The sequence below is a fragment of the Lissotriton helveticus genome, chromosome 3_1 (assembly GCF_964261635.1).
Source record: "Lissotriton helveticus chromosome 3_1, aLisHel1.1, whole genome shotgun sequence".
Taxonomy (NCBI): Eukaryota; Metazoa; Chordata; class Amphibia; order Caudata; family Salamandridae; genus Lissotriton; species Lissotriton helveticus.
Genome location: NC_136061.1, coordinates 218,574,148 through 218,598,894, shown reverse-complemented (window position 1 = coordinate 218,598,894; position 24,747 = coordinate 218,574,148). Strand labels below are relative to the sequence as shown.

At 45.4% G+C, this 24,747-nt stretch overlaps 1 protein-coding gene across 3 annotated transcripts in view; it reads right to left on the bottom strand.

Moving 5' to 3' along the window:
* The window catches only part of POR (cytochrome p450 oxidoreductase), a 479,949-nt gene that overhangs the window by 28,123 nt on the left and 427,079 nt on the right, over nt 1–24,747 (bottom strand). For all 3 annotated transcript variants that reach the window (XM_078679631.1, XM_078679630.1, XM_078679632.1), the window contains 4 exons: nt 20,601–20,782; nt 18,553–18,702; nt 14,908–15,175; nt 12,670–12,815 (listed from right to left, as the gene is read on the bottom strand). In XM_078679631.1, the coding sequence (XP_078535757.1) occupies nt 12,670–12,815; nt 14,908–15,175; nt 18,553–18,702; nt 20,601–20,782 (746 nt within the window). The remainder of the gene's footprint in view (nt 1–12,669; nt 12,816–14,907; nt 15,176–18,552; nt 18,703–20,600; nt 20,783–24,747) is intronic.

Here is a 24,747-nt window from a genome sequence, read left to right as displayed (position 1 = left end):
GTACTTCGTCGTTTATGACCCATTCGTGGTTTTCCTGAATCAGTCTGCTCAGTGCGTCCGCCTGAACATTCTGCACACCTGGCAGATGGGTAGCCGTAATCGTCAGTCCTCTGGCCAAAAGCAAGTGCCAGATCGCCTGCGCCTCCTGCGACAGAGTGCGCGATCTCGAGCCCCCCTGCTTGTTGGAAGGACGGATGAAAGGCCTTCAGCGCCAAGTGAACAGCTCTGAGTTCCAGGAAATTGATGTGGTACGTGGACTCCGTCGGGGACCACGTCCCTTGAATCTGTAGGTCTCCGGAGTGCGCCCCCCAACCGTGGAGAGAAGCATCCGTCACGATAGTCTGTGTGGGAATGTCCTTGTGGAAGGGAACCCCTCTCAGGAGATTCTCCGCTGAACACCACCACTCCAGAGACTGAAGAGCATGCAGAGACAGTCATATCCTGTCGTCCCAAGATCCTTTCCTCTGATCCCACTGGTCCTCCATGCACTCCTGCAACGGTCTCATGTGCAGTCGCGCGTGTGGCGTCAGGAAGATACAAGAGGCCATCGATCCCAGTAGAGAAGACACCGTCCTCACTGTTGTAGATGGAGTGGTCATAAGAGCCTGAGCCTTCCGAAGGAGCGATAACCGTCGCTCCTCCGAAGGAGACACGCTTGCTGACAGCGTATTGATGGAGGCTCCCAAGTACTGTATGCACTGGACCGGAGTCGGGACAGACTTGGACATGTTGATGTGCAACCCCAGCTTGTTCAAGAGAACGCACGTCTTCTGGAAGTCCGCTTGTGCTTCCGAGAAGAAGGAGGCCTTGATCAACCAATCGTCCAGGTAAGGGTAGACGAACACCTTGTTCTTTCTCAGGTGCGCCGCTACCACCGCCATGCACTTCGAGAATGTTCTCGGCGCAGACTTCAGTCCGAATAGGAGTACTGTGTATTGATAGTGATTGGCGCCGACTTGGAACCGCAGGAACTTCCTGTGTTTGTGTGCAATGGGCACATGGAAGTACGCATCCGGTAGGTCTATAGCACATAGCCAGTCCCCTTGTTGCAACTGAGGATAAATCTGATGCAACAACAGCATGCAAAACTTTTCCCTGCGAATCCACTTGTTTGCCTGTCGCAGGTCCAGAATGGGCCTGAACTCGTTCTTGTCCTTCTTGAGAACCAGGAAGAACCTGGAGTACAGACCTCTTCCACTTTGAGACAGAGGTACGTCTTCTATCACCCTTTTCCTTAACAGGATATCGGCCTCCGCCTGGAGCTCGCGCAATTGATACGGCGAGCTGACCGGAGGGATCGATGGAGGCAGGCTGGTGAACCGAAGACTGTATCCATTGCAAACAATATTCAGCACCCACTTGTCCTGAGTAATTTTTCTCCACCCTGCCAGAAAAAATTGAACGCTTCCCCCCACCGGAGTGGGTAACGGATTTAGGGGAAGTAAGCGCTCAGGGCCTAGACCCGGCCGGGTCTTTAGTCGCCGTTGCCGACTGGTGGCCTCCTCTGCCTTTCTGGCGCTTCTGGAACGGCCTTCGGAACTGCTGCTGTTGTTGCTGCTGCTGCTGTTGTCCCGAAGACTGACCATGCCCTCTGCCCTGTCCACCAAACCTTCTCTGGAACGGGCGGTACGACTTCTTACTATCCTTGGGTTTTTCCAAACCCACAGCCGTGAGCGTCTCAGCCTCCGCCTTCATGCGGGCCATTTCGTCATCCGCATGTTTCCCAAACAGGGTTTCGCCAGAGAATGGGAGATTGGCAACCCTTTGTTGTGCGTCAGGTTTTAGCGACGTGAGGCAGAGCCAGGCGTGTCTTCGCTGGTTAATCCCATGGCAGAAACCATGCGCCGCCAGCAGGGAAGAATCGGCTGCAGCACTGATGACCTGATTCGCCACCAACATCCCCTCGTTCAACACTTCCTGGAAATCTTCCCTCTTCTCACGGGGCTGATGTTTCACAAACTGCTGGAGGGATTCCCAGAGGGCTCGATCATATCGCCCCAACAAGGCCGTGGCACTCGCAGCCTTCATGGAAGTTGCCGATGTCCCACAAACCTTTCTTCCAGACGAATCCAGCCACCTAGATTCTTTATCTGGCGGAACTGTGGACGATGTAGTGGTGGCATGCTGTTTGCGCGCTGCCGTCACAATCTCAGAATCCGGAGGAGGATCCATCCTCAGGAAGGCCGGATCCGAGTTGGGAGCCCGGTATTTTTTCTGTAGCCTCGAGGGGGCAGCCTTGGTCACCGCCGGGGTGAGAAAAAGGGCCATGGCCGGTTCTTCCAGGCCCGGTACCAGTGGTAGCAATGGCCGGGACAGATGCTTCTGGTGCAGCGTCTCAAAGATCACCGACGTCTTGGGCGTGGGCACCGTCAATGAGATGCCCAGTTTTGCTGCACCTCTTAAAAGGACATCCTGAAAAGACACCAGATCATCAATTGGTGAAACCCTTGTCTCTGGTGATTCCGACAACGTCGGAGAATAGTCCCTGGTCCCTGAGGACCTTGTCTGTGAACGAGACCTGTGCCTCCTGTGGCGCCGTCTCGACCGCGTGGAAGACCGGTGGCGCGATCTTTCCCTCCTCCTGGAACGTGATCGCGATCTCCCAGTACGTGGACGCTCCGTAGGTTTCCGTGGAGGCGTCTTTCGTGCTTTATCCTGGGTTCTAGGTTTTGGGGTCCCCTTAGGTGGTGTAGGTAGCCGAGGCAGTGACACCGACCGTGGCGGAGGAACCGGAGGACTCTCCGACCGAGGGGCAGGCCCACGTGGCGGAAATGGTGGCGTGGTTGCCCCGCTGGAGGAAGTGGTGGTAGCGGGGGTTTAATGGGCGGATCCTCCTTAGGTAGAGGAGGAGGTGATTTAGGCCGAGGCGGTGTATAAACCTCCGAGTACACCGAGCCCGGTGACTTCTTCGGAGGAGGGGACTGCGAACCAGCCCCTCCAGTATGTGAGCGCCGCCTCCGGCGTCCTCCACCAGACCCCGCTTGACTTCTGGCGCCAGAACTCCTTCTGCGCCGTTTTGGGGAGGCAGAACGGCTCCCAGACGCCGATCTCTTCCTTCTCGACGTCGAGCGTCGTTTTTCTGGCGTCGAACGTCGACCCCGGGACTCTGGCGTCGAACGTCGTCTCCTCGACGTCAGGTGTTTCTTCTTCGACGACGAGCGTCGCCACCTCGACGACGAGCGGTCAGTTCTCGACGACAAACGCCGACTTTTCCTCGTCGACCGCTTCCTTGCAGTCCTCGACGTCGAGGATCCCCTCGATGCCGAATGTCTGCTCGACGGCGAACGGCGGTGTCGCCTCGACGGCGAGCGTCGATGCCTGCCGGTCCTTCTTCGACGTCGATGGCTCGACGACGAAGACGCCGTCGACGGTGATTTTGACGGCGGTCTACTCAGGCCTTTCGACATCGACATTCCACGCTGTCTCGACCCGGAGCCCCGGGGAGATGGGGAACACACCGTCGTCATCCCTCTCTACGTCGTCGTCGATGCAATCGACGTCGAAGGAGACCAGGATCGTTTGCTGGACTTCCTGCCTCTGGGGAGCCCCCCAGAGGCCTCAGCAGAGGCCGAGGGATCCTTCCCAGCCTGCCCAGACCCACCTGCACCCTGCAGTCGTCTCTCCTCTAGGCCTTGGAGCCTAATCTTCAGCCTGTCCCTCAGGGTCCTTGTTGTAAAGGTCTGACAAATGTCACATCCTTCAGGAACATGTGCTTCAGGAAGGCAGAGTATGCAGACGTCGTGTGGATCAGACTTGGCCTTCTTCCTTCCACATGCAGGGCACTTGTCGAACAGAGCAGGCATTTTAGAGTCCTAAAAAGCCTGATCAGATACCCAGGAATGAAGAGAAACACCAAGTACACAAAATGAAGACACTTTTAAGTCAAAAAGTGCACAAAATCCAATAAACCCTTGAAAAAGGGAGAGCTCAATGCACCAGGGTCCTGTTAGCAGGAGCCGGAAAAAAGAACTGAAAGTAAGTGGGACCTGCTGTGCATTCTGGGATACTGGGAGAAGTTCTGGAAAGTTCTCTTGAAGGCACAGTATCCTATTTAAGCCACATAATGGCAGCCTATCGGGCTTGTCTGTCCATGCCGTCCTCTCTATCATTCCAGAGGCTTTTACTGGTAGAGGTAAGTTTCTCTATGGAAGAAACTGGGCAGGCTGTGCTGTTGTGTGTGTTTTTGGTGGAATTTCTAGTTGAAGTACTGGACAGTGTAGCCTGTGAATACAGGCTGCATTATTTGTCTTTAAATTATCTCTTAAGTGTCTTTGCAGTTCTGCAATTTTTTGACAGCTTAAGAGATTATTTTTGATTGCCGGGGTCCACGCACATGAGCAGGACTATTCACTAGATTATGACTATACACAGAGATCCCCTACTACAGAATGATCCTGCCTCTCCCTTGCTTAAAACTTTACATTGGTTGCAGTTTAACAAAATAATTCAGTTTAAAACTACTTGTATGGCTCGTCAAGCCTACTACAAGCTATGCCCATAAATCATAACTGAAAAATGTAAGATTTGTCTTCCTTGTCCACCATTACGATCTGCAAATGGCTTCTTGTTTACTATTCTCCAAATAAACTGGACTCAGAAAGAAGGTAGAGACATTCTTTTTGGCTCCTTAGTTGTGGAATGCTCTTACCTCCCATTTAAGAAGGGAGAGCAATCACAAAGCTGCGCGAGTCTTTGAAAAACACGGCTATTGCAATACATTCGAGCTGCATCCTTTTCATTGGCCTGATCGCTCCACGACACCCATGTTAGGATAACTTACGATCTTTATAAATTCACTCATTTTCAACATCATCAGAAAAAAAATTGTTTATTGGGAGTCAAACACGCCCTATTCCTCTCTAAGCTCACTCTCTTCTTCCATCCCCCTCGACCACCACTACGCCTCTGTTCCTTTTCCCCCACATCAACCTCGCTGTGGACACCACCTGCCAACCTTTTCTAAACATTACTACATGGAAGGGTTCATCCGTCTTGGACAAGATGCAAGAATAAAAAGCCAAACTGAATGCTGGCTTCTACATTTAGTACTTGATAGAGTTCGCACAGGTAAACTTCAAATGTACAATTCGAAAGGATAGAGGGGAAGGCATAAAAGTATCAGGTTCACAGTGATACCTTAGAGAAGACTGGCATCAGAACTGTGGTCTGAAAGAAAACAAGTTACTTACCTGTAACTGTAGTTCTCCATTATTGGAAGCTTTCATAGATTCACATGCCTGAATCATTCCCCGTCGTCGAGACGGGAGTCTCCGGTATATAAAAAAGCAATGCTTATTTGGATAGCAAACTGAAAAGAGGCCAAGGTCCATTTCCTTTTTGTAACCAATAACCTTCGTAATGTAAAAGAGACCAAACTTGTCCCTGAACCAATCAGAGCCCCTCACCCTCTAGAACACTCCTGAGAGAACCTTTTGCCCCTCAGATTTTCATGCACTTGTGCCTCAGACGCCTTTCGTGCTAAATCCAAGGTGAGCCTCTCAGGGGAGGAGGGTCGGTCGCATGTGAATCTATGAAAGCTTCCAATACTGGAGAACTACAGTTACAGGTAAGTAACTTGTTTTCTTACTCCAGTATTTGAGCTTTCATAGATTCACATGCCTGAATCAGACTAGCGAGCAGTAAATCATAGCACATTGTTTGTTACCTACGACCTCAAACTAGGCAACATATGTATTTTGATAATAGCAGTGTTCATATATAAATACATATAGAAAAACTTCACAAATTGCATATGATACAATATACAACAATAAAATGTGCATATGTCACAAATAAAGGAAAGAGGGATGGTAAAGAGGGCTCACCGTCACTGGAAAAGGTTCCTCAGTACTGCTTGTCCCACTGCCACCTCCTTCTCTTCATCGAGGCAGTAATGTCTGGTGAAGGTATGCGTACTCTTTCAGGTAGCAGCTCTGCAGATATCCTGGATAGGTACTCCCGCAAATAAAGCAGTAGAGGTGGACACTGCTCTTGTAGAATGTGCACAAACCCGTGAATTCAACAGCTTCCCTGCCGCCTGATGACAATATTGTATTGCACTTGAAATCCATCTGGCAATTCCCCTCTTTGACAAAGGAAAACCCTCCCCGGGGGCACCATAAGCCACAAACAGTTGGGCAGACTTGCGGAAAGGCCTTGTCTTTTGCAAGCAGAACTTCAGACAATGTTGAACATCTAATGAGTGAAGAGCTTTTTCCGCTGCTGTTGACGGAAGAACCTCTTAAGGATCAACGGTTCCTTCAGATGAAAATCTGTTGGAACTTTCGGAATGAATTTAGGATAAGTCCTGAGAACAATCCTGTCCCCTTTAAACTGCAAAAACGGTTCTTGTATCGTGAGAGCCTGTATTTCCCAAACTCTTCAGACTGAAGTGAGAGCATGAGAAGAGCTACCTTCCAGGATAAGAATTTTAGATCCGCCCTATGAATTGGTTCGAAGGGCTGCTTCATCAATTGAGATAGAACAATGTTCAACTGCCAGTGAGGTGGAGGTGGTCTTATGAGAGGAAAAGTCCGAAATAATCCTTTCATGAACAGTTTGATAATTCTTTTGGACCACAATGATAGCCCGAGTAAGTTCTTCTATATTGAGAAATCGCAGCGAGATGCACTTTAATAGAAGATTTTCCTAACATTAATATATACTGAATAATTTCATGTGCCGCTGAGTTAAGAAAATGAATATTACGCTCTAGGCACCACAAACAGAATCTCTTCCATTTCATTCTTAATGTCCTGTTTGTACTTTCCGCTCTGGCATTTGATAGTATATTTCTGCATTCCGATAAAATATCTAGGTGTTGAAATTCGCAGTGTTCAGGAGCCAGGCCACTAAGAGTAGCGATTTCTGGTCTGGATGAAACACTTGTCCCCGGGACATTGTCAAGAGTGATGGTATTGGTTGCAGACGAATCGGCTGATCCTCCGACAGTAGAAGCAACTCTGTGAACCAGAGTTGCCTGTGCCACCACAGAGCTATCAGTATTACTTTGCACGGTTCCTTCTTTATCTTTGTAAGAACGCGTGGCAGGAGGAGAATTGGAGGAAAGGCATAGGCAAAGACACCTGACCATGCTATCAAAAACGCATTTCCCCAAGATCCCCGTTGGTGATGCCAACTTGCGAAGAACCAGCATTTTTTGTTCTGAGCTGTCGCAAAAAAGATCCACTATCGGAACTCCCCATTTGAAGAAGATGCTTTGCAATATGTCCTGGTTGATCTCCCACTTGTGGCAGGTCGATTTCAGTCTGCTTAGAGTGTCCGTGTTGATATTCTGACCTCCTGGAAGATGTTCTGCTTTTAGAGACACTCCGTGTTGAACAGCCCATTCCAATATCTTTTGGGCTTCCTGCGACAGGGAGAGTGATCTTGTACCTCCCTGCTTGTTGAGATAGTGCATCGCAGTTGTGTTGTCTGTTCTTATTACTACAGATGCTCCCTGTATTCTTGGTAGGAAAGCCAGCAGTGCCAGCCCACTGCTCTGAGCTCCAGCAAGTTGATGTGAAGCTGTTGTTCCTTCAATGTCCACCGACCGCTGACCTGTAGATCCCGAAGGAATGCCCCCCATTTTTCTAGTGATGCATTGGTGGTAATTACCAATGGAGCCGGTCTGGTCAGGAAGGAAAGACCCACTGAAATGTTCCTCTTTTCGGTCCACCATGCTACGGCTTGCACCATAGCCTGCGTGATCTTCACCTTGTCGTTGAAGGATCCCTCTGCCTGGTGCCATTGCCGATCCAGTTCTTCCTGTAACGGACGCATTTTTAGTCGGCACAAAGGAACGAGAGGAATGCAAGAGGACATTGTCCCTAGTAGCGACTTGTAACTGCATACTGAAAGATACTTTTTTCTTGCGGAATTCTTGGAAAGAGACATGAGACCGAGTTGTCTCTCTATGGAGGTAAATGCCTTGTGTACTGAGGTGTCCAGAATCGTCCCCAGGAACGTGATCTTCCTTGAGAGTTGAAGGGATGATTTTTCTACATTTAAAGTCAGCCCCAGTTCAGCAAACAATTGTATGCATGCCGTTGTGGCCTGAAGTTTCTGATGGCGCTTTTACCAACCAGTCGTCCAGGTACCTGGTGTCTTCGCTTCCTGAGAAAAGCCGCCACTGGCGCCAGACACTTTGTAAACATTTTCAGGGCTGATTTGAGGCCAAATGGTAGTACTTTGAACTGGTAATCGTCTCCGGCTACTGCAAACCGAAGTTATTCCCTGTGGGAAGGATGAAAGGGGATGTGAAAATATGCTTCTTCTAAGTCTAGAGTGGTCATATAATCCCCTGGGTTTAAGAGCAGCAGAATGTATTGGAGGGTAACCATCTGGAATTGCTTCTTGAGATACGTATTCAGAGATCTCAGGTCTAGAATAGGACACCATTGGAGAGCATTCTTCCGGACTAAGAAGAAACAGGAATAAAACCTCCTTCCTTTCTGGGAGATCGGCACCGGTTCTATTGCTCCCTTTCGGAGCATTATTCGAATCTCCCGACGCATCTGAAATAGACGTTTGACCTCTTGACTTCTCGGTGGAGTACAAGGGGGAACTGAAGGAATTCTAGAGTATTTCCGAATTGTATTATATTGAGGACCCATCTGTCCCTCGTTATTTTCTGCCAATATGGGAAGCAACTCTTCCACCCAAGGGAACTTGTGGAGGGGAAGGAATACACGGAGCCGGATTCAGAAGGTTGTCATTGTCTTTACCATTGTCCTTTCCTTGACGACCTCCTCGTCCCCTAGGAGCAGTCTTTGCATAGCTCCCTGCCTGTTTTTGACCATATTGTTGACGGTATGGTGGTGACGGTGAGGAATAAGAGGGGTATCTTCCCTGCTAGTAACTTCCTTTATAGGATGATTGGCCTCTACCCCGGGCCCCCTGAAAAGTCACTTTACGGTACTGTAGTGTCCCTAGGGCCTTTGCAGTGTCTGTATCTTTCTTGATACCTTGAAGAGCCTCATCCACTTGTTTCCCAAACAAATCCTCCCTGTCGAAGGGGCGATCCAGAATTTTATTTTGGACCTCTGGTTTAAAAGCAGTCGCTCTTAACCATCCATGATGCCGTAGAACCGCCACTCCTCTAAGCGACCTGAAGGCCGTGGTCGCGATATCCATCATGCAGTCAATGACTTCAGCCGAAGCCCTTTCTCCCTCTTTAAGAATCTTTTTTGCCTCCTGACTATTATCTTCTGGGATGAGGTCTATGTAAGGTGCCATATCATACTACATCTGCCTATCATAGCTGCCCAGAATGGCAAGGGCATTTGCAGCCTTAACTAGGAGAGCAGACATGGATGAAAATCTCTTTCCTGCATTGTCTAAGAGTCTCCCCTCTCTGCCAGGAGGTGCTGATATAGGTGCTGAGGGATTCTTAAGATTTTTGTTGCACCGCTTGAGAAATCACGGAATCTGGTTTGGGATGGCCCAGTAAACAAGCTTTTGCGTCTAAAGGAGCTTCATATTTCTTCTCCAATCTGGCGAGCACAGAAGTAACTGTTGCCAGTGCCTTCATGACTTTTAAGCTTTCTTCCCACACATGGCTAACAATTGGGATAGCCCGAACTGACTTGGGGTATGGCTCCTTAAAATCATTTAGGAAACACTACGTTTGTGTCGTAGACACTGGAAGCTGGAACCTCTTCACAGTCCTTTCCATTAACTTATGGAATTTGCAGATGTCCACCGGCGGAGAATCAACAGGTACTGGTGAGGGAGATGCCGGTGATGAAATAAGGTAATCATCCCATTCTTTGTTAGGATCTGGTATTTACCCCTCCTCCTGGTCATCATCGTCAGTGGCAGTGGTGACAGGATCCTGGTGGTGTACTGTTTGAGGATTTGTAGGTGTAGGGTCTTGTAGCGACGCCCTGCTTCTAACTGGAGTAGTAGGGATGGAGGGTGGATGCGCGGCAGGGATTTCCTGAGAAGCTGGTGTTGGCAGAAATCTCTTTTTATAGTCTGCCAGCATAAACTGCAGAAACATCATCATGGACGATGGCATGCCAACCATCTCTTCCTGGTAGCCTTGGCGATACTGTTGTTGTGAAGGATATTGGTACTCCCAATATCCCTCCTCATAGTCATCTTCTTGACATTTAACATGTAGCTGCGAGGGACTACTGGCGTATCCAAAGGGTCCATCATCCTCTTCTTCTGAATCCTGCTTCTCTAGTAGGTGTGATGGCACCAGAGGAGTAATTTTGCTTAGGGAGGTGATCACTGGTGTAATCCTTCTTTTCCGTCGACACCAAAGTCGTTGATGCCATCGTCGATACCAAGCGTAGTGATGTATCAGTCGTCTACGACATAGTCACCGTCGTCGATGTCCCCGTCGACGACACCGTTGTCGATCCCGTCGTTGTCGCTGATGAAGTCGACGTCGACACCACCGTTGACGATGCCGCCATCGACGGAGAGGCACAAGATCAAACCCTTCCTCCCCCCCAAAGACCACCCAGGCACTTGTGCTTTCCAGAATAGACTATGGCATCGCAGTGCTGACGGGAACGGCCAAGACGCACCTGGAACCACTCACCTCCACCCTCAACGCAGCAGCAAGAATGGTCACAGGAACAAAGAAATTTGACCACATCTCCCCAGCACTCAAAGAACTGAAATGGCTCCCGATTGTCCAAAGAGCCAACTTCCGCACAGCCTGCCTCACTCATAAAGCCCTACATACAGGCAAACCGGAATACCTGGCTTCTAAACTCAAAAGGGCGGGTCAGTCCAGGAACCTCAGAAGCTCCAGCACACTTTTACTCATCCCTCTGAAATCACAGAAGCGAAAAACATCTAATAAATCCTTTGCGGGGAATGCCCCCAGAATCTGGAACTCCATCCCCCCTCATATCAGAATGACTGCCTCCTTCCCGCAATTCAAATCGCTACTCAAAGCCTTCTTCCTTGAACACTCTGGTGCCTAAGATGACCCTCATACGGGACAATGGTAGTCAGCTTTCTAGCGGAACCTTGAACAATTTGATTCTCACCAGATCACCATCCCTTACTCCGCTCAAGTTACTGTTGCACGGACTCTATTTCCTGCTTGTTGTTGTTCTATGTATATTTGCTGTGAAGCGCTCTGATACCTCTGGGTCCAGCTAGCGCTATATAAAACTTCAATAAATAAATAAATAAATAAACTGTCATAGGCAGTGATGGTTTCTTTGATATTAGCATTACCTCAGTCTTCGTCGTCGATGATGATGACTTAGTCGTCGGCGATCCCGTCAACGATGTAGGCTTTATTGATTTTACCTCAGGAGGCATTGAAGACGGCTTCCTGAAGGGTTCCTTGGCCTGAGGAGGCGATTTTGACGGCACAGAACTCGTCTTTTTTGATGGTGGTCTCCTGAAGCATGTCCTTTACTCTCCTTTTCCACAAATTGAGGAGATTTTGAAGGACTACGCCCAGAAGACCCATGAGTGGTCTTTTTGAGGGCCTTCTCAGGACGTTCTCCTGAGGAATGAGTATGAGGAGATTTTCTTCTCTTTTGAGATCTCCTTGATGTTGAGGAAGATGCCTCATCACTATCACTGGAGATAACCTCTTTCTGGCTTTTAGCTTCTGAAGCCATATCAAAAGGCGCCCTTCACTATCCCTCAGGGTCTTACTTGAAAAAGTGTGACATACCATACAGTCTTTGGCCTGGTGATCCGGGTATAGACAGTAAATACAGTCAGTATGAGGGTCATTAGTATAGAGCCTCCTCTTGGAACAAGTGGCACAGGCTCTAAATAAATCTTTCTTCTCCTTTCCAGACATTCTCTGAAGAATGAAGTTGAAGATGGACCAGAGTAGTAAAAATTCAGATGAATTTCGGAGAACAAAGTTCTCAAATGAGGTTGAAAACGTAGAATTTGAGCAGAGCTCAAAGGAGACTCCCTAGCACAACATGCAGTAGAAAATCTGAGGGGCAAAAGGTTCTCTCAGGAGTGTTCTAGAGGGTGAGGGGCTCTGATTGGTTCAGGGACAAGTTTGGTCTCTTTTACAGAACAAAGGTTATGGGTTGCAAAACGGAAATGGGCCTACGCCTCTTTTCAGTTTGCTATCCAACTAAGAATTGCTTTTTTATATACCGCATACTCCCGTCTCGACGACGGGGAATGATTCAGGCATGTGAATCTATGAAAATTCCAATACTCTAGTAAATGCAGAAACCTTAAAAGGGATGATGTCTGGTGGACCAGCACAGTCCAAAAGCAGAGTCTTCCTCTCCTCATTAGTTCCTGCAGTTTATTAAATGTACAGTTTAGCATAGGTTTCTTCAGTCGCATGTTTCATCGAATGGGATTAAAAACGGGCCTTAGGAAAAAAAAAAAGTAAAGATTCGCAACAGACTAGGGTATATCGCAGTTGAATGTAATAGTGGATTCACTGTAGCACACTGGTTTGGCTGTTAATGTGTCCGGTTTAAACTATGAACCACATATATTCCTGGGATGTCCTAACCCTGTTGAGTTATCAGGCTGCTGAATATAGGAGGAAGATGTTTTGGCACCAAAAGCTCTACTTTAAAACATGCTTCCTATCCTTTCCTCTCTGGCCTTCTTCCTCCCCCATTCATGCCTCACCTCCCTACCCCTTTCTCAATTTGCCCTCTCCCCATTTCCAAACCCTGTTGGTCCCCCTGTATATGCATTTACCTTTTGTTCTTGATCCCTGGAGAACGCCACATTGAGCTGGGTCAAGACACCCTCTTCATGGAAGCGTTTGAGCTCCTCTTTGTAGAGATAGTCTTCGTTAGCATGACGGCAGCCGTAGTACAGCACTGTATCACCAACTTCCTTGCCTGCATGACATAAGATATACATTGTGAAACCAATTAGAGCTTAACAGAAGTAAAACATTCTTATATAAATATTTTTGTACAACCCACATAGTACTTCAGATTCAAAATGGAGCAGACAAAGTGTATCCCTACGTGCAGTCCTCCAACAAATAAACTATTTAAACCTTGGCAACTATACAACATTTGCCCATCCGCATATCATGCTTTTAAAGCTCAAACAGCAGACCTGTAAAGACAAGACCTAGGTGTACTACAATGAGAAACCCAACCAAGCCTAAGCAAGTAATCAGTCAGAAAAGCCGCAAGGATGGAGGGCAGACTTGTTGTAGAGCATGTAGCCTATCAAGCAATGCGAGGAGGAAGAAAAATCTTGCTTGTTTGTGATGTAATATGGGAACCAAAGTATAGAGGGCAATGTGTACACTAAACATTCTGCAGGGTCAACACACAGAAAGTAGGAAGATTTTTTTATTAATCTATCAGGCCCCTTCAGCACTTGACATGTTTCATTTAGAAACTTCCGTCAAAAAGAACAGAAGAAGAATAAATAAGGAAATCTTGGAAATTGATTTCAGGAAGGCAATGACCCCCTTTTGCCTCAACCCTAGTGCACTTGTCTACAATGTCTCAAAGCAACTATTCTATTTCAAACATTTCTGTGATAGATAGTAGGCAAATTGAGTATAACCTAGAAAAAGATATGACGGATGCCAAGTGGAAGCCTGTATACTTTGGGATATTTTGTTTCAGTTTCCATTTTAGTAATCAACACGTAGAGCCCACCTTCCCTGATCCAATATCAAATTAGTACCTTAAGAGGGATGGTTACAGATTCTAAATGAAAAAGTTATGCTCTGCCAGCACTGGCCTTAACCTTGGCATCAAGGGTCTACAAAGTCCTGCTTAGTAAAAGAATGCCCAAAATTGCCAAGTTTGAGTTTTTAATATTTCCTTCAAAAGATGCCATGTGGCGCTAGAAATGTGAGCCGTGAGGTCTGCAGCACAAGGCTCCTTTTCAGCCTCCAAGGAAAAAACAATCCCAAATAAGAAACCCATAAGAACTGATAACAACTGCTTAGAAAAACATGTTTATGGCTGTTAGAGTTAAGGAAATACACATTCGCAAAAAGTTTCACAAAAACATTTGTGGAACCGAATGGTTTTGTCCCTTTCTGGTAACAATGCAAGGCTCGTCTCATCCACTGCATATAGCTCTCATTCCCAGGTTGATTTAAAAGGCTCAGGAAAGAGCACTGAACGAGACAGTAATCAACAAGGCAATAATGAACAACCTCCGCCAAAAGAATAAAAAGAGCATTTGATGGATGAGGAATGATCTTAAAGGGAGAAGGTATATGGGAACGAGCACTAAGGACACCTAGTAACAATTCTGTATTATGGGAGGCCCATAATAAGTTTATGAATATAAATAAATATTGCATGAAAGAGACTTACATTTTAGGCAGAAACAAAGATTCTCAATACTTTCAAATCAAAATTCAAAACTGAAGTTTCATACTAATACTCAATTGAAGATTAATGCACACATGTACCTGCTGCAAGGCTTCAAGAGTTCTGTGTGTGTGCACCTTTTTTAAAAGTTTGAAGTCCCAACGCAATTCACTACATGCCCCAAGTACAGACTTTGAATTGCTTTACAAAGACTGTAGTACGATGCGGAATTGGACATTCTGCAGACTATTCACAGAAGCAAGATGGGTTTAATGTTCATCTACTGAGCCACTGTACGCTAGCTAAAAAACACTTCATTTCTTTTACTCAAAAACTAGAATTATGTTAAAAAAAAAAAGAAATCCCCACATACAGTTTAAAACACATTTATAGTGCTGTGAAGACAAGAAGTAGAGCAGGGGCTAGAAAGCACAGTGATCAAATGACACAGCGCAAGCAATGGGTCTATAAAGCGTTCAAATAGGTTTGATGAAACTTGCTCATGTATAAAATCAAAAGGAAACGTGCCAATATGCGGTATATTATTCTTCGAGGGACTCACTGCTCCTATAAAGCCAAGTGGGTCACTTCAATCGCTTACATATCAACTTAAAAATAGGGCACAGCTCAGATTCCTTACCTTGTTCCTTGAGCCAGCTGCGCTCCTGGATGAATCCAACAAAGGGAGCAATCCCTGTACCAGGTCCAATCATTATGACAGGTGTGCTGGACTTAAATGGCAGTCGGAACTGTGATTTCCGTACATACATTGGGACGGTGGACTTGTGACCATTGTCAGTGATTAACTTGTTTTTCAACCAATTTGTGGCTACTCCTTTGTTGGTGCGGCCACATTTTGCCTCATATTCCACAACCACTGCACAAATGTGGATAGAATTTGAGTGAACCTAAAGCAGAAATACAAAATGATCGCAATAATAAATATCTCAATCAGCAAAATTATCAATATTGTTTTTGGATTCTGATCCTTCATTTTATGCTAATGCAATGATGGCTTTCACCGTATTTTATAGTATTACAAAAATAGTAATGACTTGGTATTTCAAACTTTTAACCCTACAATTCATCATATAAAGCCATAACATTGAAAAAAACGTTATGGCTGCCATGTGTATTACTGTTTATTGCACCTCAGGCCAATTAATTGGCTTATAACACCTCGACAAAACTAGTTCCCAACTTGATCAATTTCCATCAAGGGACTGGATGCTAGTAGCTACGGCTCAAGCACCAGAGTTTTGATGATTTTTAACTAGTCTTTAGTGTAAGGTACTAGGAAAAGCTTCTGAAATACTTTTGCTTATGGCTAAAAAGAAAAGATTACAGACCTTTTAACGGATGATTCACCCTATTTCAATGTGCTTGCAGCCAAACAAAGGAAAGGAGTCAGCTTCAATAGATATTAAAGAAATATTGCTCTGAGCCAGCCAGCAGTCTTCATTTTATTGGATCAGCTAGCTTCCTTACAGTTGACTAATGTGTTTTAGTTGCAAGAAGACACCATAGGCTGTATCTGAGAGATAGATAAGGCCTTAATTAAGTCATTCTTTACTGAAACGCAGGCAACAGGTTAAACTTGACTTTTTGCCCACAAGTTAAAGAGTTTAGTTACAGGCTTTGGTCATTGTCCACCTTATGGTTAATAGTAAATGTTACATTAACCAGGGTTGGATTTTCAGTTTTATGCAGATGGGACAAAGCTAGCAATTCAAAGCGAGAAGGGGGCCAAGACAAGATTTTTGCTCATTTTAATAAGAACTAGTGTGGAAGGGGGTCCGGGGGCAAAACTAAGATTTTATTTATGTGCAGCAGCTACCCTTATCCCTTATTTCTCCATCCAGAAAATGTGCCTCCCCTCCATGTAAATTAGCGTGTGAAGAATCTGGTTTATCTTCCCCAATTATCAATGTGCTCACACAACTACAGTGGCCATTGTTACAATTTTCCAATTAGACTTGTAAGCACATTTCCGTTCTTTGGATTTGAAAGGAATAGTTGACTAACTACAGCCACTTTGATTAGATGATGCCTACTACAGAAACATATGAAATAGTAACTTACTAGTAACTAGCTCTGCAGTACTGGTATCTTTCATAGATTCACATGCTTGAATCATCTTGTTGTGGAACTGGATGTTCCAAAGTAGTGATAGAAAGCAGTGTTATGTTAAACATAGCCTGGAAGGCAGTAAACGACAGATACTGTTTGTGGATACTGTCTTGCAGGGTTACTGTAGGAAAGTCCCCTTTTTGGACATAGTCACCCAGGATAGACTGCTCTACAACACTGTTCACAAGCCTCTTTACCAGACTACTTAGGCAGGAAAATATCTGATAATGACCCACAAATACATTTGTTTGGGGAAGAGCCCTTCCACTCATCCACACCATGAGCCTTCAGCTCTCCATGTTGGAGGACCTTGCCTAGTGAGATGCCCCTGCAAACCAAATTCAAGGCTACTTCACATGATGATGGAAGTACCAATAAAATGGGAAGCATTCAAGGCAGCAGTCCGAGGATAATGTATAAAAGCAGTGGGGGACAGCCATAAAAACCCTGCAAAAATAACCTGGATAGAATGGAAAACACTTGCATTTAGACAGAGCAACAACTAGTCACAGACACGTTGATGCAGGAATCCCTAATCAAACGTCATAAAGAAGAACCAAATCTGTTTGGGAAGCTCTGTTGCAGACAGCATGGAACATATGTTCAACAAATCTGGCCATCTTTTGGCTTGTAAACTAAACACTGTAACAAAACACTTGCCTATAACAGCACTCCGAGACGAGGAAGGGACCTTGAAGTGTGTAGCATGTTATCACTCAGATCTTCAATGGGCTTTACAATTAATTATAGAAATCTGGGTCTGATCAACCTACGGCACCTGTGAATGGTTTTCTGCATGACCTGGTTCTTCCTCGATACCCACAAAGGTCAGGGAGGAGACACATGACCCCCATCAAAACCCAAGAGGGCACACCATTCATATGGGACCTGGCAACCAGGAAGACTCCAGGCACGGAGGGGCTCCCTTGCGCCCAGATTGGTCCAACTACACGAGGAGGCTCTAGTAGAGGGTAGATTGCCGCTGATTTATGGGAGGCCCCTCTGGTTTTGGATCTTAAAATCAATGTGTAATCCAGCCGTTCCTGGCTCTTAAAGACAGATTGCGATATTGAACACTAACCTATTGCTGTGATCGTTTTTGTTGGTATTAGGACTCTGTGCACTTTACCCCTGCTAACTAGTGGTAAAGTGGTTGTGCTCTCTCCCTAAAACATGGTAAAATTGGCCTAGACCTTACTGGCATATTTAACTTACTTAATTCCCTAGTATGTGGTACTACATGTACCTAGGTCTGTAAATTAAATGCTACAAGTGGGAAGCAGCACCCACACATTAAAGTAGCACTGCAAAACATGTCTCATGCCCGTCACTGCAGCTTGCAGTACAGTTTTGTATGTCTACAAGGCAAAATAAACCTGTTGCCAGGACTGGCCCTTCCCTTTTTAATACTTATAAGTCATCCCTTAAGTACTCTTTATATTTTACACTGTATACAGCTTCCCAGACTGACAAAGAGGAAGTGTGCAAGCACGTGAACATATAAAAGATCCAATGTTGAAGAAGTAAGTTAAACACAATCTTATGTTGCACAAGGATAGTAACATTCTCACTGTTTACACAACACTTTAACATAGTGTCAATGTGTAAGGTAATTGGCATTATATTCCAATACCATACTACACTTAAGTCTGATGACAAAAGTTAAAGTGTTTTGGGTTTGCAATTGTGAAGACAGTGCATTCTTAAAAAGGAAAAATTATCGGTCACAGCAGTTTTAACTGCGTGCATCGTCCAAAGCCTAATTAATTTGTCTTGCTTTATTCTGAACCTACTGAAATCTTTCTTCAATCATATTTTTATTTATATATGAATTAGAAAGTCTCTGCCATATTATTCCCTCCTTTTTCACACATTCTTCTACACCAGTAGAAATGTAACTTAGTTCAATGCACAAAGTTACCCTACTTTGCAGCCCACAGAAATAAAACAAAGGAAGACCTGCGTCAAAATATTTGACAGCAGTTTGTCTCAAACTGCTTAACATTTGACCGTTCTTCAGACACATCAAATGCTGTTAGAGAACAAAATTCAAAGACCTTTTTATTGCTCATTTGCTATTACTGCTCCTACATGTTTATCAGTGGGTACTGCAGCACCTCCTGTACCCATATTTTGAGCATCTCTGGGGACTCACCTTTGAGGAGGATGCAATGGAATAGTAACGGGCCTGGAGGCGTGGTAGCAACTCGCAAAGATGATCAATTGGAGGCCGGAGAGATGGTACATCCTCAAGAATTGCTAATATGTTTCTTCTGGATTCAACAACCCAACTGAGGTACAAAGCCTAAAAAATAGAATTCAAAATATAATTTAAAAACCTGTACTTTAAATATTAGTTATACATCATAATGCATTTTAACTTCAGAACTTGCTGCACTTTGCTGACAGCACAAATGTTGCCACACTGTGCATACTTACTCAGACCTAATCTATTTAATGAAGACATATAATTACAGAAGACCAACCACCAGCAGAAGAAAATGTCTTATTAGTAGTTGTAGTTCTGCACTGTAGCAATCTTCATTGAAGTTGTGAATGACTCGCCCGCCTCCCCAGTTGGGTATGGTTAGACATTGGAAAACCAATACAATACACTGCCAATCCTGAAAAAGAACTGATTCTAAGAGGCAACTGCCAGGAGAAGGCAGCATGGGTAGGGGACGTTCCTGGCATCTTAAAGAGACAGGGTTTTTAATCAGTTTTCAATGTAAGCCTATCAGGCTGCATTTATTTATACATTTTAAACATGATTGCCCCTTTTTTTGCAAATCAGATGCAGCAATGCTGAGTTTGAACTTTATTGGGGGTTCATCATTTTACTTCCTAGAAACAAATTAGGCTACTACAGGGTACTGCTCATAGTGACAGAAGGACACTGATACCACGTGTGATATTTCAATGGACAATTCAACTATGAAAAGTGCTCTGGGATCCATGCACACAGCTGGAATTACTTTAATATTTATGACTATACAATGAAGCTTCTATGATGCAGACTAACAATTCTGTTTTCATCTCACGTGTTTCAAACATTACTAAAAAAGCATCACACGTGAAGTGCAGTGGCAGACACTTTGCAAAGGTTTACTGGTAATCTTTCAGTTGCTGACAGCTGTAGTGAGTGTTAAACTGGTACAAGTGATGAAAAATTATTCGATAGACATCAATAAGGTATTTCAATGCTAAAATGTTGAAATGCTGCCACATAATTTGCCACCTTAAGCTTCAGAAGTTACTTTTTGTTGCTACGTAATGTGCTGCATAATTTATTCATTTCTGCCAAATTGTTTGGTTTCCAGCTGTTGCTTAGTTCCAGTGGCCATGATTGTAATTTATGAAACAGTTCCGGAAACAAAGCAGCAATGCTTGTAAATGTCAAAGGTTTTAAACTGCACTAGTACAGCAAAATATATAGCACCCCTATACCATCCTTCTTGAGCCTCTATGAGCAACAGCACCACACAGAACTGGGTTACAAGTGTTATGAGTTGGCTGGCACATGTGTATGGAAAAGGCAAAACCTGAAGGGTGTCGGTGGGATTTGGAGGCGGTCCTGCTCAATCTACAGTGGGCTAAAGAGACAAACACATTCTTAGTTCAGGATGCAATGGTGAGCTGCACAACATGTAGTCAACTGGAGACAAGAACAGGTTCCAGTCATCAGGCCCGACACGGATAGGCAGGAGAAAGATTTCAAAGTGAGGGATAATGCTTATGAACTGGTCCCCTGCAAGACAGATCTCTCGTCATAATGGTCTTTCATTTTAGATTTAATAAATATCAATCCAGAACATGAGTACACCCAGACTATAAAACACATTGATTTGGAACCCCTTCGAGGTGGCTTTAACCCAGTCCACCTTTGACCTGCTGTTATAACATTTTTTTGTTGTGTTGATTGTATGTGTGCCAGTTTTGGCAATTCATTTTTCTTGCTTTTAGATAATGATCTGCTGTTGTTATGGTAACTTGCTGTCTAGAAAGCAGGCACTTTCTTCACCTACATTCTGATTTGCATCCTCCCCTCTATCCTGATGATAATGAACAGTTATAATCCTTTCCCTTTTGAGTGCTACTGTATGCCACCTTGTATCGTTCTCAGTCACGGAACCAAAACTTTTGTTCCATCTTTATGAAATTCATCTGCAGAAAATATGGGGTTATATCTCAACAAGAACTTACCTTTCCTTCGGCAGCGGAAGAAGCCATTTTGCGGAGATGTTCTTGCTCCTTGGGGTCAGTAGCATACTGTGCCAGCTCATAGAGCACGTTAGTACGTGGAGGATTGGTGATGTCCAGGTAGTAGGTCAATGCAGTGCGGTAAGTGGTGGGGCAGGGGAAAGGATGCTTCTTATTGGATTCCTCTGAAAGAGATGTAAAGATTAATATACAGAGCAACTATTGAACTTGCATTACTCGGCTTTACTGAATCAAGAAATGTGAAAACAAACTTGAATGCTCAAACAGGCTAAACCCTATAATAAGAAATAAAACGGCCATAAAACAATTAAAAGTTTCCTGAAGAGCTATATACATCTAACCATGTTCCTTCCGAAGTAAACACCTTATAGTGAATAATTAAACAGAAAAAGTTTCACAGCTTTACACGTCACAATACATTACAAGTTACTTACTCTTGGTAACACTCGTTCTGGCAATATTATGACTGCAGATTCCTCACCTTTTGAATGTTCCTCAGGCATCAGATTGAATCTGGAAACTTTGAGCAGTATCTCTGCACGCTGGTAGGTGGCATTGTGCAGCTCCACGCCAATGTAATTATGCTCCAGAAGTGACGCATGAAACTACATATAGGCGCCTTTTGCGTGCTGACGCTAGTTGCTTTCTAGGCTGCCTAAAGTCAATTTGCTGTTGGGCTCTACATCTGATCAGTGTGCAGATCTCTATGTTAGGGACATTTTAGGTGGAACAGACAACAGTTTACAGAACCGGGAATATGGGCTGGTTAATCAGGAATCTGGGTTAGATAGAGTACAGTGAGGATCAAGTTAAGTTTTCACTGAGTAATGATAAAGAGAAGGTGGAAACAAATCTTGCAAACCCTTCAAAAATACGTATAAGAACAGGTGATTCAATGAAAGGGGGCTGATCCTTCTGCTTAAAAAAACTGGTAGCCCCAAAGCATGTCCTTGCTAGGTTAGGGACAATACAAACAGCAATACCCTTGATAGCTAGGCTTGAAGTAGGTCAGTCTGCTGAGTGCCGCACCAAATCACGAACCTGCCGCAAAGGCAGGTGCATACAGGTTTTTTCGAGGGATGCCGGGCCATCAAGATAACATCAACAACCTCAGAAGGGAGGTTGAATGCAGTTAGCTGTCCCTGCTCAAACTCTAAAAATGGCGGTGAAGATTGTACTGGACCCTGACCTGCTGCTGTGACAGAAGAGCTTCCTGAGGCGGTAGCCTGAGCAGAAGACAGATGCTTAGGAGTTCTGGACTTCTTACTCTCTTTCCCAAACCAAACAACTTGGGTACGTTATTTTCTGAGCTTCTTCAGAACTTGAGGCAGGAGCGGTTGTTAGCATAAAAGTGTTGAGGAGTCCGGAGATTCAATCTAGGCAGAACTTGTTTCTCCGAGAGAAAGCGAGAGTACGAGAGAGACCTTGGAAACTCCAACAAGCAGGAGTACTGACATTGCACATTCTCAGCAGTGGCAAAAAGACTGAGCCATGATTCTACACATTCACGTAAGAGATCTTACACCAGCTGCAGATGTAACTGCCACTCAAGACCCTCAAGGCGTTGGCAGCAGAGTATGTCCGCCCTGGAGTTTAGAGATAGCAACAGGTGGTATACCACCCTGGTGTTCCAGTCATTTCCAAAGGTGCAGTGCATCCTGAGACAGGGTCCACAACCCACTGAGTTGTGTGTGTTGTAACACCACATGGCTGTGGTGTTGTCCATCAACACCTGCACAAACCTCTCTTTAAAGGTAGGAAGAACATCAATGCCAAGCAAATGGCCCACCAGCTTCAGAAGGCTGATAAAGAGCCAAGACTACACTGGAAATCAGATGGGCATAACACAGCTGGACGATCTCTTAGAGCCATTTTCCGAAGTTATCGCCTGCCATCTTGGCTAAAAATAATAGGTACTGCCTCCAACAGGGTGGCTGTGTGCCCTGAAACACAAACTTAAGAGGTTTGAGGCTACGGCAGAAGATTGTGCTGCACTCTGTCCGTTATCCATGTGGTCTATGGGTACCACACTGTGGCCATGAAAAGGGTTTTGGGTTTTCTGAGCAGGCTGAGCTTGGTGGCTTTGCTGGAGGCCATGAAATGAGCAAAAATGTGGGTGCATCTGGAGTGGTGTGGCTGGCAGGCAGGCTAAAGTAGCGCACAGTGGCCCTACTATTTTTAAAATGCTCAAGGGCAGAATCTGCCTTCGCACCAAAAAGGCAAATGCCATCAGAGGGCACGCCCATTAGGGTAGACTGAATGGCACAGGAGACCTCGGTGAACCTCATTCCGGCGTGACATCTGAAAGCCACACTGGTGCCATTAGGCCAGCCAAAGAAATCGGTGATGTCTAATCCACAGCTGATCGTAAATTTAGTCACATTGTGGCCATCCTGGATAGCCTGGTGAAAGAATGGCGCAAGTTGTCAAGGACACTGGGTAAAACTTGTGCAATGGAGTCCCAAAGAGCCTAGGAAGAACACTCCAAAAAGCAGCAGGCATTAACAGAATGTAGTAGCAAACATGTTCAGGAAAACATGTGCTTCCCCTAAGTTTCAATGTGCTTCGATTCCCTGTCTGGTGGTGTAGTAGGGAATGCATTAGGGTTTCCCTTGATTTTTGACACCTGCACCACTAGGTGCTCAGGCATGCGGTGCTGACTCAAAAAGTCTGTATCACTTGGGGCTGGATGGTGGCATTGCGCGGTCTGTTCATTGGAGGCCCAGAACAGGTGGTTGCCCGAGCCCCAAGTAGGAGCTCAGTATTTATTTGTGCTAGTGGAAGCACCTCCATAAAGACATTAGTCTTCACCTCCGTAGTTGGTAACTGGAGGTCAAGAACTTCCGAGAACATTGCGAAGGAATCACTTTCTTCCATGTCAGGCATGGTAGCGAAACAAACCCAGTGTCATGTGAAGTGCCCATTCCACTGACCTCCTGAAGGTCCTCGCATCAACTGTCATCTGTATATGGTATTCATCTCCAGCATCATTGTCAGAATCAGTTCCACATAAAGTATGCAGAGTTTGAGTCCTCTTTGAGGCAAGGGCAGTTTATCATCAGTTGCGGCCCAAGAGGCCTCAATCAAGTTTGTTTCCGGTCCTGGGAGGAACTGGCTTGGCATTTCGGGCTGGACTGTTCCCATGAGGAGCAGGGTCAGGACTGATTAGCATATGGCTGAGTCAAACTGGGTGGCATGATGAGTAAAAGAATGATGGATTGAACCCAAATCTCTTGACTTGGGTGAATGTTCAATTAGTTCAGCATTCTGTCCAATAATTGTTGGAGCAGCATCAATCAAGGTCAGAGCAAAGCCGACTGAGTCAGAAAGCACACCAGTGTTTACTAAATTGCTGGTACTCCATAGTCTGGTGAGGGTTGTGGTGCCAGAATCGGAGTCGGCAACAAAGCTGATGTCCTGCTGGCACCAAAGACAGACCCACCGGTGGAGTCCCAGGTGGACGTCCTTGCATTTCCTTGGAGACTGATGGTGTCCCAGAGGGAGCCAGTAGTAGGGAGCCAGTAGTGTTACAAAGGGACTACCAGCATGGCTTCCCAGAATTGTTCGTTTTTTGCATTGCTGACTTGGGAAATTCTGGTTGCCTCGGACATGGGTCAGAATAGACTACAAAGGGAATGGCTTTGGGAGAGACGTTGACACGCTTGCTCCTTGCGCGGAATTCATGAGTGGCAGGAAGGGGACTGTTTATATTTCAACTTACCTGAAGAATTTGACTGCAACGATGAACAGACACTGGACCTCCCCTTTGACTGGACACGATGTGGAGTCTTTTGGCTGCCGAGAGCTTTGCCTTAATGTCCCTACAGGCTTTGGAGCCATGTCCTGACCCCAGGCAAACTGATGAGGAGCTATCACAGGCATTTGTTTGTGACAGTCCTTACAAGGTTTAAAGCCTGTAATCTTGGGAGGTGACATTTTACCTTGCACACTGTATTTTTATCAATTTGAAAAGAATAGGTGTTTTGAGAAGAGACAAGAGGTAGCTCCAGATCTGGATCAAGTGGCTTGGAAAGAAAGGAACTGACATCAATAAGCACAAGTGTCGCCTAAATGCGGTTCCAAGCGTCACTTCCATAGAAGAGTGACATTGGCACAGACATGCATGACC